Here is an 18,206-nt window from a genome sequence, read left to right as displayed (position 1 = left end):
TGATTTTAAAATGGCAGCTGCTCTTTAACTTGTGTTAAAAATCTTCATTACCAGGCCAAAGAAATGCTCCAAAATGCTTGGAATAAAATCGGTTCCACCATATATTGTGTCTCTAATAACTGTGTAGTTACATGTGAACAACATATGCAACAACAATGTAACTACTAATGACTTAGTCACGGTTACAGATGGATCACAGAAGTTCACCTTATGTAATTATACATGCATATCAACTTCAGCTTTGCCTCATGTAATTACACAAGTGTATCTTGATAGTTGTAACAGCCTATTCTCTCATGTAATTACACAAGGGTAACAACATTAATGCAATTACATTTGTAATCAGACTGGAACAACAAAAAACAGCAGTTTTTTCAAAACGTTTTTTTTCCAGCAGTAAAAGGAAGTTACTTACACTGTATCTGCCAGCTTTCCTAACATTTAGCTAGCATTTATGTTGCGAGTGCTGACACTGTAACCAGTTTCCACTTTAAACCATTCCGTATGTATATGTGACAGTAGAGTCCCCTTACCATGTAACTGTTATGACATTAATTAAACATGTTGCATTAAACCCAAAGAAATGTCTATATTACCACTACATTATTACACAGTAACTACATAACAATTACACAGGAACTGTCCACTTTAAAGTGTAACTTTAACACTACAGGAAAGTTCCTCTGTAGAAGATACACTTGTGTAATTACATTAAGCAAAACTGAAGTTGGTAGGCGTTTAATTACATAGGCTGTACTTCTGTAATCCATCTGTAACATTGACTAAAACATCAGTAGTTACAGTGTTGTTGCATATGTTATTCATGCATAACTACACAGTTATTAGAGACACTGAATATAAAGTGGAACCGTAACATCTTTTTACATGAACTTCCATTCAAAATTACTTGTTAGTTGTTTTCCCTTCTCCTGTTAAGTTACAGTATTTGAGATAAAGGTTTTGCTCCACAGATGACAATTTGGTGTATTGGACCACAGAAGCTGGACTAGATAAAAGACCCAAACTTCAATTTCTTACATTTGTGCGTTCATGAGTGTGAAATTTTTCTTCATCGTCAAATCCTTCACATGTTTACAAATAACTGGTTTCAGACCATTTTAGGAAGTATAGGTGAGAAAATATTTTATCAAGGCTTTTTTCTGTGAAGTGATATACGTTAACTGATTTAAAAACATTTAAAAATCTAACTATTAAGCAACTACAAAAAACTCTGAAAGCTACAAGCTATAGTCAGTAAGAATCTATAAATTACAAATAATAACCAGAACTTTTTTTTTCTTTCAAAACATCAGCAGTCTGAGCTTTCATGCAGTCTGAGAAGACTTTTATAGTGACTCAATATTTGTAATTATTTCTCTCTCAGTTCGGTATGGATGGTTTCCTGTCTTTTGAGTACATCTACAGTGATGGCTACTACTCACTGACAAACAAAGACATGATCGCCCCACTGTGGACCGACATTGACACCTACTCCAGAGGAAATATCACCTACAAGCAAGCCACAAGCGGTCCTCTTCTCCAGCTGGCCACATACGCAGTTAGGCGTTATTTCCAAAAGTCAGACTTCACAGCTTCCTGGGTCTTCGTCGGCACCTGGGATAAGGTGGAATTCGAACCTGATGTCGGGGTAAGTGTCTGTCCTTAAAATTCAGTGTCTGCATTGAAGCTGACAACTTTTAACATCTTTCTCCTCTTGAAGGAGGTGACTTTCCAAGTAGTCTTGATCTCTGGTGAGGATGACAGCTCTTATGTCCTGATGAACTATGGGAACATGCCTGCTGATCCAGAGTCCTGGATGGTGAGAGGAGCAAGTTCATTCTTGTTTTTAATAATGTTATGGTGCTTCATAACATTCCAAGACAAGTAAGCCACATGTAATGGTTATAACTATGTAATCTAAGTTTATTTAAATGATTCTTTCTAGGCTGGCTACATGACGGCAAACAACGGCAATCGTTTCACCATTCAGGCAGCCAGTACCTCTGACCTGCGTAGAACCACTAACGTCGGAATGCCTGGTCGCTGGGCTTTCGAAGTTAACGGTACAGTCTCTAGTGAATTTACTGTTATTCTATCTTTCACTTAATGTGCAGTTGTACGCATAACATGGCAGTTAAGATGCCATAATGTGGGCCAGTATGTCATATTTCATAATCTCAGAAGTGTCTTCAGCCTCTTTCATTTTACATTATTTTTTTTGTTATTTTACAAATAGAAAAGTTCAGTAAATGAATATGGATATGTTTCTTATCAGATCTTTTATATCTGTCCCAATACTTTTGGTGGGGCCTATATATAGATTTGCACTGTTATTGCCAGTAAAACAAAAAGAATAATGACAGAATGATTCCGAACATTCTTCCAGTTCCATTCAGGCTGTTCTTCCCGGTTCTACCTGGTGCTGTCCGTGCTGTTACCTATGATGGAGGTAATACACTGGTCCAGCTCACCCAGCCGTTCTCCTACTTTGGAAGAGACTACACACAATTATATGTAAGTAAAAAAACAGAAAAGAATTTTTAAAACGGCTTTAGACGTGTTCTGTTGCAGTGCCTTCCAGGATTATTCACAGCCTCAATTAATATGAGCGAGATAGTAAAACATATTAAATATAAATGTTTTTATAGTGAGCATAGTGATAAAATTTCTTATTATGATACCACTGTACATAAGAAATAACATCTTTAACACAAATAGTAAACCAACAAACAAATAAATTAATATATAATCATCCAGAAAATTATAGCACTTTGGCAGTTTTACATTTTTTCTTTGCCAGAATAAGACCACTTAGTGCTCTTCTGTAATTAAGCTATAGAACCCGAGAGGGAGTGTGTTATCGCAAAATAACATCACGGCTGTGATTTGGTCGCCGTAGATCATCACAGCCATGATGTTATAGCGATAACACACTCCTCGAGTGTTCTTTTGCTTTTATACAACAGTTAAATAAATAAAGTAATAAATTAATAAACTGGGCCGTGAACGCGGCGTTTAATATGTTTTAATGTTCGCAGATCCTTCCGCCAAATTATAGCTCCTTAACAAGCAGCTTATTGCTACGTCAGAGTAACAAGCTCCGCCCACTCGCTGCACAGCCGGCAGTTCGTTCTCCAGCTCTTTACACTAAATTCCCAAACTGTCATCACCACTGAGCAGCTTTTTTTGTTTTTTATTGCGTAAGTTTTATGGCTCAGTCCGATTCGGTCAGACTCTGAAGATCAGACTACACGTTTGGCGAATGGTATTGGGTTCATTTCTGGCTGATTCCAGGTTGTTTAGCTGTTCTTCTGTCACAGCTGCTGACTGAAAAGCTGCTCAGTGGTGATGACAGTTTGGGAATTTAGTGTTGTCTCATCTTCAGAGTCTGACCAAATCGGCTGTCGGTCAAATGTGATCTTAAAAGTATAAACTCGTCAAACTCGTTGCTTAGCAACGGTGTCTTAGCAGAGTGATACAATGATTGTGAAAAACCTGCAATGTTATGGCGAAATAACAGCACGATTAGAATGCCTCTCAACCAATCAGCTTGCATGGCCGGAACTAACTGTTGTTTAATTTGTGATGGAACACTTAGGAGGGAACAAGACCTTTCCTACATCTCTAGGTTCTTCAGAGTTCTTAATTCTCGGTACTAGACCATCCTATTCATTTCTACCCAGTTTTTCAGGGGAGTTTTATGTGAGGGGACATTGGTGGTCATTGTGAAAGATTTTTATTTATGTGGATATGAGGGAATACTTTGGATCATTGCCCTGATAGAAGATTCAGTGATGATCAAGCTTTCTTGGACAGGTTTTCTGGATGTTCTAGAATGTTCTGGAACTTGACACAGGTCATGTTTCCATGCAACCTAAGGTTTCCAGAACCATTGGAAGCCAATGGACCCCTCAGCATGACCACCACTTTTCATAGTGAGGAAGATTCTGCTTTGCATAACTATCTCTATTTTTAAAAGCCAAATCCATCTTTGATACCTTTACCTTAAGTATCAGTGAAATATGAATGACACTACCTGGCTTGACAAAGCTGTTGCTATGGAACCCTAAGTTGTTGCTAAGGTTTTACTACGCTATCCCAAGGTGCTTACTAAGATTCTGCTGGGTCACTGCTATGGAATTCCAGGTTGTTGCTAAGGTGTTGCTGGGCCATTGCTAAGCCATTGCCATCCCAGATGGTTGCAAAGGTGTTACTAGGCTGTTGCTATGGTATCCCAAGTGGTTGCTAAGGTGAAAAAGCATGCATCCGATTGGTTCCAAAAACACAAGCACATTATTATTGTATAGGCCTTACGATCCTGCAAAGGTTTGTGGTTTTAGTTCAAAAAACTGCAACCTGTGAAACCATGCAAATAAAACATTGAATAATAAAATGAAGAACTGTAAGTTGTCTTTGTCAAGCCAAATGAACAAGCAAAATAATGATTTATATTTAAGATTTTTTAATGCAATTTTTTTTTCCATATTTCAAACTGAGCAAGCTAATAAACAACCAAACGTGTTGCTCTGAATGCAATAAGCTGTGGTTGACAAGAAACTGTTTGCATAGTTTATGATAATAAAAATGACATGAAGAGTTTCTTGGATCTCATAAACAGTATTTGGTGTAGACAAACACCAAAAACCAAACCCTCTTTTTCCCTACAAGACAGGTCAAAATGCTTTTATTACAGGGCACCTCAAAAAGATGAGATGTTTTAGCTGTTGCTTTCATGTTGTCTTTTGGAGAACATCATTATCTAAAATATATTTCTAATTATTTTTTTTTCAGCTCAGCATGGATGGTTTCCTTTCTTTTGAGTCCCTCTTCTTTGACGGCTATGTCCCAATTTCAAACAAAGATATCATCGCTCCACTGTGGACTGACATTGACACTTACACCAGAGGAAACATCACCTACCAACAAGCAACAAGTGGACCGCTTATAGCACAAGCTACAGCAGAAATTAGACAGATGTACCCCGGGTTGGACTTCACTGCTGCCTGGGTCTTCGTTGGCACCTGGGAGAAGGTGGAATTCGAACCAGATTGGGGGGTAAGTGTCTGTCCTTAGGATTCAGTCGCTGCCTCCAAGCCGGTTTTTAACATCTTTCTTCCCTTGAAGGAGGTGACTTTCCAAGTAGTCCTGATCTCTGATGAAGACAGTGACGTCTCTTTTGTCCTGATGAACTACGGTCAAATTCCAAATGATCCAGAAGGCTGGATGGTGAGAGAAGCATGTTGATGCATGTCTTTACTGATTTCAATGTTTCATAATATTCAACATTAACAACGTTCATTTTTTTAAAAATATTTTTTTAGGCTGGCTATCAGACAGAGGACAACGCCTATCAGTTCAGGATTCAGACGGCCAGTACCGCTGACCTGTCCAGGAGTTCTAATGTTGGAAGGCCTGGTCGCTGGGCTTTCCGTGTTGATGGTATGATCTCTAGAGAATTAACTGTTATTTTGTCTTTATTTCAGTGTGCAGCTTTTTAAACTAAGTTGTAAGCCTGATGCAAAAATGAGAATTCTGAAAGATTATTGTTACATCACTGTCACATTTCCTTAACCTATTTTTGCAATTTTAGGTCCAAGTCAAAGTCAAAGTTTAGAAGCAATTACCTCAGTGTAACTCCTTAGATGTGCATTTAAATGGGTCAGTTTAGCTTGCAGGACTTCACAAACTTGGTGGGTTCTGTCTCGTATAGTAAATCCGTGTATGGGATTTCCTAGGTAGGACATAACATACAGTACTAGTTCACAGGGTTGATTTAGGATAAAAGAAAGCAAAAGATCTTTATCATGAAATGCCGTTTACTTGTGTTTTTCAGAGTTTGCTTAACTTTTTTTTTGAATTTGCTCAGTTTTTTTAATTTTTGAGGTTTCTTTAAAAATGCTATATGTTATTTTTTTAATGAACTTCTGTTCGGTTCCGTCTTCCTGGTCCACCCTCACCTCCTCCCCTCCAGCTCCCTCTTCCATTTGCTAAACATTAAGAGATCCAAACAGATCATAGCATATCACTTATGCTGTGGGCCTAGGCTGTACATTTCATAAACAGTCCCAAAGAAATAGTTTAGCCTTTTATGTTGGTAATTTTTCCATGTGTTGGGAGCGTCATACCATTACTAATGCGAACAAAATACTGCAGTAGTCATACAGTCATATGCAGTAGTGGAACACCCCCAGTCAAATGGAATTATTGTTGATTTTCTGATTTTTCTGCACATTTTAATGCACAGTTTTAGTTTCTGTGCTGAGTTGAAAATATTTGGAAAAAATATAAAATGTACCCTAATATTTGTTCAGTCAAATTCAGCAAATAAACAGTAATTGTACATTAAAATGTGCAGAAGTGTGTTTTTCTGTTAACTTATTTCCAATTTCAACAAAATGTCATTTGACCAGGGACACGACTATATATCCAAAAATATAGGGTTGCAGTCAGTAATTTTTGTGTCTTTGAGTGGCTGTTCTATATTAGGCCTTGAAACAATTTACAAAAAGATATGGCTTAATGTCATATTTAAATATTAAAACCTTCGTTCAACTCGCATGAAAAAATAACACTATATAATAATAGTGATAACAGATAATCTATATAGAGGAAATTGTTTTAAATGCATTGAATATAATTACGAATTTAACATAATTGCCCTGTGATGGACTGGTGACCCGTCCAGGGTGTATGCTGCCTTCCACTCAATGACTGCTGGGATAGGCTCCAGCTCCCCCGCGACCCAGAAGGATAAGCGGCTTAGAAAATGTGTGTGTGTGTGTGTGTGTGTGAACATAATTAATACTGTGGTGACACTTTATTTGGATGGTCCACTGAATAGTCATTAAATGCCACTGAATTTGAAGTTGAATGTAACTTAGATGGTTCACTGTAGATGCTTTGTAAATGGTCAGAGCCTTTCAATAACATTCAACTAAATCTCCATTAAATTCAACTGAACTTGAAGTTCAGTGTGAAAGAGTTTATTAAATCTATCCCTAACCCTAAACCTAACCCTAACCTCAACACAAAACCTACATCTACTCCTAACCCTAATGTTGTTGATAATCAACTGAGGATCACCAGAAAGTTTGTTAATGATTTAAGTAGCTGTAAAGCATCTATAAGGGACCATCCAAATAAAGTGTGACCAATATTGTTAATATAACAAAATTCTTATTAAGTCAGTAACTGTAATGTGATTACAATAATGTAACTATGGGGTGCCTGACCATGCCATATTGTGTCTGTCTGTCTAATACTTTTCTCTCTCTTTAGCCTGTGGGGTTCTGGACTGCAGTGCGAATGAGGTGTGCGTAGCGAGATCTGGAGTTTATGGCTGTGCCTGTGCAAACAGCAATCCTAGATTCGATCCTGACCATTTTGGTAAATTTCACTTAAAAAGAAATTTTTTAATTCATCCGAAGTACTAAAGAGTAGTCGGTGAGACACATAACTGAAGATGCTACTCTGGAATTTACTTTTCCTGCTATCTGTCTTTAAATGATCACCAAAGTTTCATTAATGAGGCAAAATCCATTCTTAAGTTACTGTTTATGTTCTGCAAGCATTACACTGAAAGTTTCACCAGATATATCCTGGTGGTCACTTTACAGGTGAGGAGAATAGCCTATTAATGTTGATGCAAAATGGTGGCTGTTTCTGTTATTTAACCTGCTGTTCTCCATTAATGACATGATTTCTCAGTGCTGCTGTAGTATTCATTCGATATGTCAATAACATGACCTAACAAAGCCAAAAATTCATAGATTTTTGTTTTCATCTCCTACCTTTACGAACAAGAAAACACATTAATAGAAATATAAAGTCACTCCAAAGAACCTCATCTGACATCATTTTAAAAGTTGTTTGGAAGAATTAGCATTTTCTCAACAACAATCACTTGGATGCTACTAGAAATGGCACATCTAGTTCATTCCATCCCCCAATTATTCACCCACTGATGCTGCAACTGATGATTTATGCCACATGCTGCAGCAACATTTGACTTGTCAAGGAGCTTAAGCTGGTAGACAAAGCAGAGTGTTTTTGTTTGAGTTTGATGGTTTAGCTGGTCAACTGGCTTGACCAAGCATGACTAGTTTGACCAGCCAAGTTGGTCTACCAGCCTAACCAGTATAGGGTGTGTTTTTGTGAGGTCCAACTTGTCAACCTCTTAGACCATCAAAAAACAGCTTAGACCATCAGACACCAGATACCAGTAAAAGCCATTTTATACTTGATACTGTAGCCATTTTAAGAGAAATGTTTCTGACACTGTTTACTCCATTTTTCTCAGATGCCACTGAGAGTTGTGATGGCACTACTAGGTCAGTGTCTCTGTCCCGCTGCCAGCTCTTTGAAGCTGGATATCCTGCAGAGGTCCTCCATCTCAATGATCCCTCATGCAAAGGGGAGGCCCAAGATGGCAGACTGGTGTTCCATTTTGATAACAATACTTGTGGCACTATTCTGGAGGTACAGTAATGGCTCTTTCCAAAGAGAGATAAGGGCATTACACACACTGACCAGCCACTTCACTAGAACCTCCTCCTTGTTTCTACACTCACTGTCCATTTTATCAGCTCAGCTCACCATATAGTTGTACAATTAGTACAATCAAAAACTCCAACAGCACTGCTATGTTTGATCCACTCAGACCAGCACAACACACACTAACACACCACCACCACGTCAGTGTTACTGCAGTGCTGAGAATGATCCACCACCCAAATAATACCTGCTCTGTGAGGGTCCATGGAGGTCCTGACCACTGAAGAACCGGGTAAAAGGGGGCTAACAAAGCATACAGAGAAACAGATGGACTACAGTCTGTAATTGTAGAACTACAAAGTGCACCTATATAGTAAGTGGAGCTGATAAAATGGACAATGAGCGTAGAAACAAGGAGGTTTAATGTTATGCCTGATTGGTGCATCTTGTCAAGGTTAACATGTTCGTAACATGTGATAAACAAATGGCACTTCTTAATCCTGTTAACACTGTTTGCTAATTTGAGCCATCAAACCATTTGTAGCTCCACCCTGAAGCTCAGCTGCTTGCACGTTGTATGTTGATATAACTGACTTCATGAATGTAGACCTCTTGTTCAAATAGTTTTTACACGAAGAGTTTCAGTGATGGCTTTCTTGATAAAACTGTCTGTTGAACTGAATGCTGTGAATTTGTTTGTCACCAAAGTATGTCAAGTCTGAGGTATTATTCAGAAACAAAACAGCAGCAGCAACATCAGTAATTCATCAGACTCTGTTGACAGTACGTATGAAATAACAGTGGATAAATCAACAAGCAGCAAGCTAACAAAAGCAATAACAAAGTGAATTGCTACACTTCACCTCAAACCAAGATGTAACATAGCGGTAGGAGAGCGTGAAGAGATGAAGTATTTTTTGATGACGAAAACTACAGACTGTGTTCAGCGTATTTTCATTTTCAGCCTGTGTTCATGTGATTTCATGTTCACGTTAAATGAACCCTGCATTCTTACGATGAAAATGATGTAGAATCACTGATAGTAATAAATTCTGAAGAAGCTTATTTTTCTCAAACTGTAACATCTGTCTTTCAGGTTAATTCAACACACTTCATCTACCAGAACTCCATTCAGTCATTCTCGAGTGTTGGACCAAGGAGTGTGGTCAGTCGTGACAGCTGGCTGAACCTTAACTTCTCCTGTGTGTACCCGCTCATCCAGAGCATCTCTGCACCCATGACCTTCCAGGCTATCGATAGGTAGCAAAATTTGTATCACCAGCAGACAATCTTTTTGTATGAGTCTTGAATTAATGTTCTTTAAATGACAATTTTTCTTCATACACAGTGTGATCAGCAAGAACCTGCCAGGTACAGAGGGTACATACCAGATCCGCATGGTGCCCTACAGCGATGTTTCATTCACCAGTCCTTTCTCCGGTACTGTCACACTTCAAGTGAACCAGCAGGTCTTCATATCTGTTGAGGTGGATGGAGTCGACAGTCAGGTGTTCTCCACTGTGCTGGACAGCTGCTGGGCCACTCCCTACAATGATCCGAACTACTACGTCCACTGGGATCTGATCACTAAAGAGTAAGAAGCATATAATCATGTATCTTAGTAAACGTGAGCTTCGGTTCCTGAAAGGAGATGATCTTTGTTGATGAAATATGGTGTCAGATGGTGTTTGTGATGTGTGGCGATCTAATCTGCCGTTTTGTTTGAATGAAAATGCTGTATTGAATATCCTAAGAATCAGCATGTGCAGCCTACATTTCCCAAATCTTTAATTCTTCTTTCGCCCTCCAGGTGTCCTAACCCTAAGGATGGCACAGTGGAGGTGTTGCAGAATGGAGTCTCGATATCCAGCCACTTCTCTTTCAGGATGTTCACCTTCACTGGCGTCAGTAATTCTTTCTACCTGCACTGCAGGGTCCACCTGTGCCTGGTGGATGGAGGTCACTGCACACTGGTGAGTTTTAGATCATCCATTTAGCCAATCACTGGCCAGTTCTTCAGCACACATTACTTGTGAGTTTTTGCGATGCTGATACGGGTCTTTCACAAAAGAATAGTTGAAGTACACTGTTAAAATCAGGCAAAACCTGATAACTAACACATACACAAACACATTTCCTGAAACCGCGTATTCCTCTGGGTCACGGTGGGGTAATGGAGCCTTTCCCAGTGGTCACTGGGCAGAAGGCAGGATACACGCTGGACAGGTTGTTAGTCCATCGCAGGGCAGACAGACAAACATATACATTCACTCACACATTCACACCTAGGGGCAATTTAGTATATCCAATTGGCCTGACTGCATGTCTTTCGACTGTGGGAGGAAACCAGAGTTAATAATTAACAGTAGAAGTATATTTTTTACCAATGACGGTAAAAATGCATTAAATTACAGTCATTTAAGCCATTTAATTTTTTAGAAAAGTTAAAAAATTTTAAAATATTTTGATTGTTTTTAACAATAATACTACAAAAAAAATTACACCATGAAAATGAGTGCAAATGCCTTAAATAAAAGAGATGAATTGTTTGTGTGAATCTAAATTCTGTTTCTATAAATGTTAACAAGACTTCCCTTATAAAGATTTTATGAATGGTTTAAAATTTTTATATTAATGCTTATTAATCAGTTCATAAACACCCTGAAAATCAATAAGCAGTTACAGCACATAAAAAGGGCAACAGTGAATATCAGTGCTTGCCTAATAGCAAACACTAATCGTAAACCCACATAAATTTATATAGCTAAAACTCAGATGTTGCTGGTTCAGCATCATCACTCAGAATTAGACCCAACTGCTTCATCAGATTCATTCTCATCACACAACAAATAATTTGCATTTATATTATTTATATGCATTGACTCTTTCTGTCGACATACGGGTACTGACCATTAAATTTTACTGTACTTTCACAGTAAAACTACAGTGCAAGTTAGCAATTGCTGAAATACGACGAACAGTGTTGACTAACTCTCATGTTCGATTTTCTTTCTCAGCCGTGTGATGATGATGATGGTGATGACGATGATGAGCATCCCCTTGCCAGAAGACGCAGATCTGTGGACTTCCATGACACAACTTCCATCAGCATGAGCTTCTGATTTACTTGGTTGACGCTTGCATTTGTTGTTAAAGGGCTATGCTAAAATTTCTTTATTTTCATTGCTGTTGTTAATTCCTATATGAAATCAAAAGGTTACTACCTAATTACTTAATAACCGTTGAACACAAATGATCATAATTAAATCATAATTAAACTGCAATTTGTAATTTCAAGAATGTTTTAACAGTGGAAATTTGGGTGTGATTGTGGAGCCTTAATTCTGTTGAATTATCAGTGAAATAAACGTCTTAAGCATTTTCATTTCTGTTTTTATTTTAGAAGATTTAGAATTCTCTTCTTTGTTTTATGGTGTTGGATGCCCTTCTCATGCCTACTGAATTTGAGAGACTTTGGTATTTGCGTGCAGCATCAAAACAATTAGCCACAACCTCAGGATTTCTGGTACTTGTAATGGCAACCGACGCACTGTTTCTATCGCAGCTCCTCTGATGAACAAGTTACTCATATAAGTTCTGAGTTTTGCTGACCGTGCAACGCAACGGTGTCAACCCAAACAACAAAATACCTGCCGTAGTACAGACAGAAAACTTTTTTTTTAGCACTATTTTACCATCAGCATAACATAAAACCTTATAAGGCACATGCAAGTTCACTGGTCATTTTGAACAGCAGATAAAATGGTGATATCTATAGTGTAGATATAAGGATGTCTGGTTCCTAGTACTACAATACCGAACAACTCTGACTCGATGAATTTCTCTAGAAAGGCGCATTTCACACCAAACCCCTCTGAATGATTTTGTTAACATCTAAACCATTGAATGATTAAGCAAAATCAATGGAGTCCTCCATTAAAATAGAACAAATACAACATATGAAATGATTAAACTTTTCAATTTTAGTGAAAATATATGTCCCCATTTTGAATTTGACACGTTCAAAAAAGTTGGGACAGAGACATATTTACCACAGTACGGCATCACCTCTTCGTTTAACAACACTCTGTAAGCGTTTGGGAACTGAGGAGAACGATGGCTGAAGTTTTGAAAGTTAAACTGGGTTCTAGATTTGAGCTGCATCCAATTGAGCGATTCACACATGAAACATATGGGAGGCAAATCCAGCCAAAAAAGACATTAAAATTTAAACAATAAAATGTAAATGCACATTTTTTTTTTGCCATTTCTTTTTCCAAACATCTGTGCAAATATCCTGCCAAAATTGAAAATGAAATGAAATACCTACATTTGCAATTTCATTTTTTGTCATTTGTGACAAAAATAAGAATAAATAAAAATAAATTTAATACGTTTTTCTCGAGACTCGAAGTTGTTTAGCTTTTGAGGAATGATGCCGCTCTGACTTGGAGGTCTGAGGATGCCCTAAAATGTACCCCGTAACCCTGCCTAGTGCTAATTAACATATATTTGCATGTTTGTCAGTTTGAAAACAAAAAAGCAAAGTGGCAAATGAAAAGTAAATCTCCAGCAGGTGGCGCTGATGTTCGTTTGCATTTGCCTTTTCATTTTGACACTTCAAGCGCGTCCACACCAAAAAACTGAATCACAAACTGTCACTTTGCTGTTGATTTATCCATTTTGCATTTTCATTTTGTCAGACATGCAGCCGATTGCTATGAAAAAGAAATAAGAAGATAAACACTGCATTTTGATTTTAGTTTTGACACGTATTCTGCATTTCATGGAGAAAAGCCAAAGCCAAAGTGAAGCTTGGATTTTCTTTTCTCTATTAGCTTTTTCATTTTAGATTTGGCCATGAAATACCAGAATAACGACTAAAATGAAATGACAAATAGCTGTTTTAAATTTATTTTTATTTTTGTCACAAATGACTCGTGCTCATGTGAAAAACGAAATTGCAAATGAAGGTATTTCATTTCATTTTCAATTTTGGCAGGATATTTGCGCAGATGTTTGGAAAAAGAAATGGCGAAAAGAGGTTTGCATTTACATTTTATTGTTTAAATTTTAATGTTCTAATTTTTTGGCTGGATTTGCCTCCCTTAGAAGCAATGGTGAGTTCTATATGGACACCTCAAAACAAATGTACATAGAGAATTACAATTTAAACTGGCTGGAAAACTGAGAGACTACAACAGACAAAAAGCTTTGACAAGAGAAAAATACAGTTATTTAGTGAGCAAACTGTTGAAATTTGCTCATCATTTTAAACAGTAAAACTTACCTGAACACAAGAGGCTTGGGTGACAGCGCGCATGCGCCGAGGCTCTCTCGCGCGCTCTCTCTCTCTCTCTCTCTCTCTCTCTCTCTCTCTCTCCTGCCTGCACGAGGCATTAAAACAAAAACTACTGAGGTTCCAACTCTGGCATTAAAAGCGCCGTTTACACTTAGGAGTCTGGAGAGAACATCGCATATACATGTACAACAGTACTACGACTTCACAGTTCAGTGTTTAAATCCTTAGAAATGACTTTAAAAGCATCCTTATATGCTTAAAAAGAGAAATACGTGGGAAAGAGCGGAACCGCCTGCTTACCGTTCAGCATCCACGACGCTTTTGACGACTGACCGGGAAAACACGTTATACAGGCGCTGTGTCGCAGTAATTAATGCCCCACCTACAACCATCAAGAGGGAACCACGACAGGAGTCATATACGTAGACCACAAGTCATGCGTTATACTGAAAAAGCTGAAAAAGCACCATTAAAAAACAAAATTTAATTAAAACTAAAACTTATGTATTGATCCCATCTGGAAACGATCAAATGCATTTAGCATCAGCCATTGGTCAGCTGTTAAACCATTAGGCAGGGGTGTAAAAAGTACTGCAAATCCCTACTTAAGTACAAGAACTGTTACTGTAGTGATAATTTACTCGAGTATTAGTAAATAAAATTACTCAAGTAAGAATAAATAAGTAGTTTATTTAAAAAAAAATAATAAGTACTCGAGTCACAACCTGAATATATTTCTGAGCTGATTCAGCTACATAATTGGAAATAATCCGTACAAAAAAACACTAAAGCAAAACATGATATTATGCAGGAAAAAAGTTCTGAGAGCTGAGATTGATCACAGTCCGCTCTGCTAGTGAAAATGAACCCAAGTAAGAGTAAAAGTACTATGATTTAATTCTACTCCAAAAAGTACCATTACAGGGAAAACTGTACTCAAGTACAGTCACAAGAGTAAATGTAATTCATTACTTACCTCTGCCATTAGGATCTTCTACACTGTAGTATTAATCCATTAAAAAGCCAAAACACATTACAAAACCATCAGGAACCAACAAAAACACTTCATGGTTTCTATGGGTTTTCTAAGGGTGTATTTTGCGTTATGTCCATATTTGGAACTCTGGGTCTAAGCTCAGTTTCTCTCTCACAAAATAAGTGTTTTCGAAAAAGCGCCTCTATCACACCCTGTAGTAAATAAAAATGTTCAGAACCTGATACGTCTTGTCCTGCGTACATTTTTGCTCATATATCACTGGATATCTCTGACTTACAATGTTGTTAAAGAGTCGTAAAGTACATATGCTAAAGCTGCTGCGCATCAATTTGATGTCGCTAAGCTATGCTAATGTTTGGCTGGTGTTCTGAAGAAATGTGCTAACGTTGCCTTGTTGAAATGTCCTATCGTGCTTTTTTATAGTTAGCTCCATACATAAATCCTTTCGGTATGCTGCTGTGATAGCTTAAATGACCTTAAATCTACCAGCATTAAAACTGTGAAGCTGAATTTAGCTTCTCATTGTCCAGCTTTTTGTTTGAATTTTCCCGTTCCACCTTAAATACAGATGTTACAATGCCTCAGGCATCAGAATGGAAGTGTTGCACTATTTTAATTTCAAACAAGAAGCTGGCAATTGTTCTTATCAGAAAATAGTTCCAGCATTAAAAGAATAATTTGGATATTTTGATAAATCAGCTCATCAGGGAGTAAGTAGTATTAAGCTGAATCTGTATTGAATTAACATTAAAACACAACAAAACAGTTACAACGCTGTACTAATGATATGCGTGTGCTCGGTAGGACCGCTCAATGGTGCTCGAATCATTTTGTGAATTTATAGCCGTCTATAAGGACGATCAGAGGTGTATTAAAAGAGGTGAAAACCACTTTCCGTCTGGTCATGTTGAGCAGTGTAGCCTGAGTGCAGGTCAAGCATGCTGGTTTGCATGTTTTTTAAGGAACTTTCACACCTTTATCTCCAGATCATAGTGTTGTAGTACTCAAGTCCGGTCTGGGTCTCGAGAACATAAACTAGCAGCCTCGATCTCGTCTCGGTTTATACCTCATTTGGACAATGCCTCCTTCTGAGGTAACTGGAAGCTGTATTTCCTTTGTTTTAGACATGCTTGCTCTGAAAATTTAACCATAACTAACATTTTCCCAGAACAATCAATGAGATTGATATAAATATAATGTTTTATTTTTGCAAATAATTTGTCATATTTAAAATTACATTGGGTTAAATGTTTGTATTATAACAATTTACAATAAAAACTGCAATACCAGCATGGCCCACAGTTTGGCCTGAGATGTTTCACGGTGGTCTCTGGGAGAAGCTGGAGTTATGTTGCTGTTGGAGCTGATGGAGTTACAGTCTGGTTAGAATTATTTACTAGACTTGATGTTTATGCTAGTGATGTTTAGCTCTGTCTGTTGATACTGTACTATGTACCATGTTGCCTGTTTAACAATTACTATAACTTACTACTCACACCTACGTCGGGGTGAGTGCCGTCTGTTTTGGTGTATCCTTTTCTCCTGTTTACCTGTTGAGGGAGGTAGGCTAGCACTTGCTGTATTTTCAACAAAAGCAAAGAAAGTGGATAAAACCATTGAGTAAGATTTAGTGGCATCTAGTGGTGAGGTTGCAGATTACAACCAAATGAATACCCCTCCCTCACCCCATCCTTTCCAAGCATGTAGTAGAATCTACTCATCACCTGTCCTGAGTTTGTTTTGCCTCTTCATGTTTTCATTCTTCGATGCTTTTTCTTGTGATAAATAATAAGTATGATCATCCATTTTTCATTTTCGGTTCTCAAACTTCTCGCAACAAAAACTGGTTAGCAAGCACAGTTATTAATCTCAGTAACACTGAGATTAATAACTGATAACATTGATTTATCAGTCTACTCAGGCTTTAGCAGAGCTCAGTAATACTGAGATTAATAACTGATCATCACATTGATTTATCAGTCTACTCAGGCTTTAGCAGAGCTCAGTAATACTGAGATTAATAACTGATCATCACATTGATTTATCAGTCTACTCAGGCTTTAGCAGAGCTCAGTAACACTGAGATTAATAACTGATCATAACATTGATTTATCAGTCTATTCAGGCTTTAGCAGAGCTCAGTAACACTGAGATTAATAACCAATCATCACATTGATTTATCAGTCTACTCAGGTTTTAGCAGGAACTTCAGTGTTTGTAAAGAAGCTGTTAATCGAGGTTCTCTTTAGAATCTGTCAAACAAGCATGTTTGCTACATTACATGTGGTAGTTTTAAAATAGTTAATGAACAGGCACTGATGGTGTTTCTTAAGATTGTATTTTTGTATTTAGTGGGTACGAATTCTAAAAGTATTCTCCTAAAAATGTAAAAAGTAACTGTACTCTAAATACTGCCTTTAGAAAATGTAACTGAATATAGATTAGTTAGTTTTTGCATTCTGAATATGTATTCCCAACACTTGTATTCTATTATATCCCAACCGTTTCTGTGATAAATCAGCTATAAGTGCTTCAGAGTGCTTTCCTTCAGAGAAATAGCATTAGACAAAAATAGGATTCAAATCGTAATTTATTAACTGTGTCCTCTATTTCTCGTCAGACTTGTTATGATGAGAATACCTCAGGCAGTCATAATCGTTTGCCTCGAGCTGAAAGTGACATTGAGCAGTGACCTCCTTTCATTTTAAATACGAAGAGCATGCAAAGAATGGAGGAAATTCTTTTCCTGTCAGATATATTAACCATGCTATGATAGATGGAGACGAACAGAACTCGTCAACCCTGTTAGACTGAAATCACGCAGGAAAGAAGTAAAATATTTATGAAATGCAATTATGTTTGGAAATGTTATTATAACTGTATTTGAGTGCATGAGCAGCCTCAACACATGCTTCACCATTTAGCTGATTTAGCATGCAAATAATCAGTCCTGTTATTGATAACCTTGTTAGTGCTTTTTTGCAAAAGTGTTGACTCTACTGCATTAGTGCCATTGCTGGGACACATAATACACTATAAAATGGATTCACAAATGGATTCTTAAAAACTCAGTGAAAGAGATTTAGTGCACTTCATTTCATTATATATAGATTTTAATGGGATGGTGCCACTGTTCCCTCCAGTACAGTTCCAGAGACTTGTGGAAACTATACCAAGGCACACTGAAGCTGTCCTGGTGACTCGTGGCATTTCAGTACAACACTGATGTTTTTTAATAATTCCTCACATATTAAAAAAGTTTGAATGTTTGTGAAACGTTTCATCAACGTTCTAGAACAGTCATCCCCAATCTTTTGTAACTCACGGTCCACACAACTGACCACAAAAGCTTCCGCAGTCCACAAGATTTTACTAACCATATCATTTAAAGTGCTAACAAATATAATACAGTAA

The 18,206-nt window shown here is 37.5% G+C and overlaps 1 protein-coding gene across 1 annotated transcript in view; it reads left to right on the top strand.

Annotated features, from left to right (window-relative positions):
- The window catches only part of LOC118809689, a 32,411-nt gene extending 20,537 nt beyond the window's left edge, over positions 1-11,874 (top strand). The window contains exons 22-34 of the mRNA XM_036573213.1: positions 1,385-1,648; positions 1,721-1,819; positions 1,946-2,063; positions 2,387-2,514; positions 4,792-5,055; positions 5,125-5,226; positions 5,322-5,439; positions 7,279-7,386; positions 8,300-8,478; positions 9,590-9,753; positions 9,842-10,087; positions 10,304-10,466; positions 11,511-11,874. Of these exons, the coding sequence (XP_036429106.1) occupies positions 1,385-1,648; positions 1,721-1,819; positions 1,946-2,063; positions 2,387-2,514; positions 4,792-5,055; positions 5,125-5,226; positions 5,322-5,439; positions 7,279-7,386; positions 8,300-8,478; positions 9,590-9,753; positions 9,842-10,087; positions 10,304-10,466; positions 11,511-11,615 (2,058 nt within the window). The 3' untranslated portion in view covers positions 11,616-11,874. The remainder of the gene's footprint in view (positions 1-1,384; positions 1,649-1,720; positions 1,820-1,945; positions 2,064-2,386; positions 2,515-4,791; positions 5,056-5,124; positions 5,227-5,321; positions 5,440-7,278; positions 7,387-8,299; positions 8,479-9,589; positions 9,754-9,841; positions 10,088-10,303; positions 10,467-11,510) is intronic.
- The last annotated feature ends 6,332 nt before the right edge of the window (positions 11,875-18,206 follow it).

This window comes from Colossoma macropomum, unplaced genomic scaffold, assembly GCF_904425465.1.
Source record: "Colossoma macropomum unplaced genomic scaffold, Colossoma_macropomum, whole genome shotgun sequence".
NCBI lineage: Eukaryota > Metazoa > Chordata > Actinopteri > Characiformes > Serrasalmidae > Colossoma > Colossoma macropomum.
Note: the sequence above shows the minus strand (reverse complement) of the source record. Positions and strands in the feature narration are given on the sequence as shown.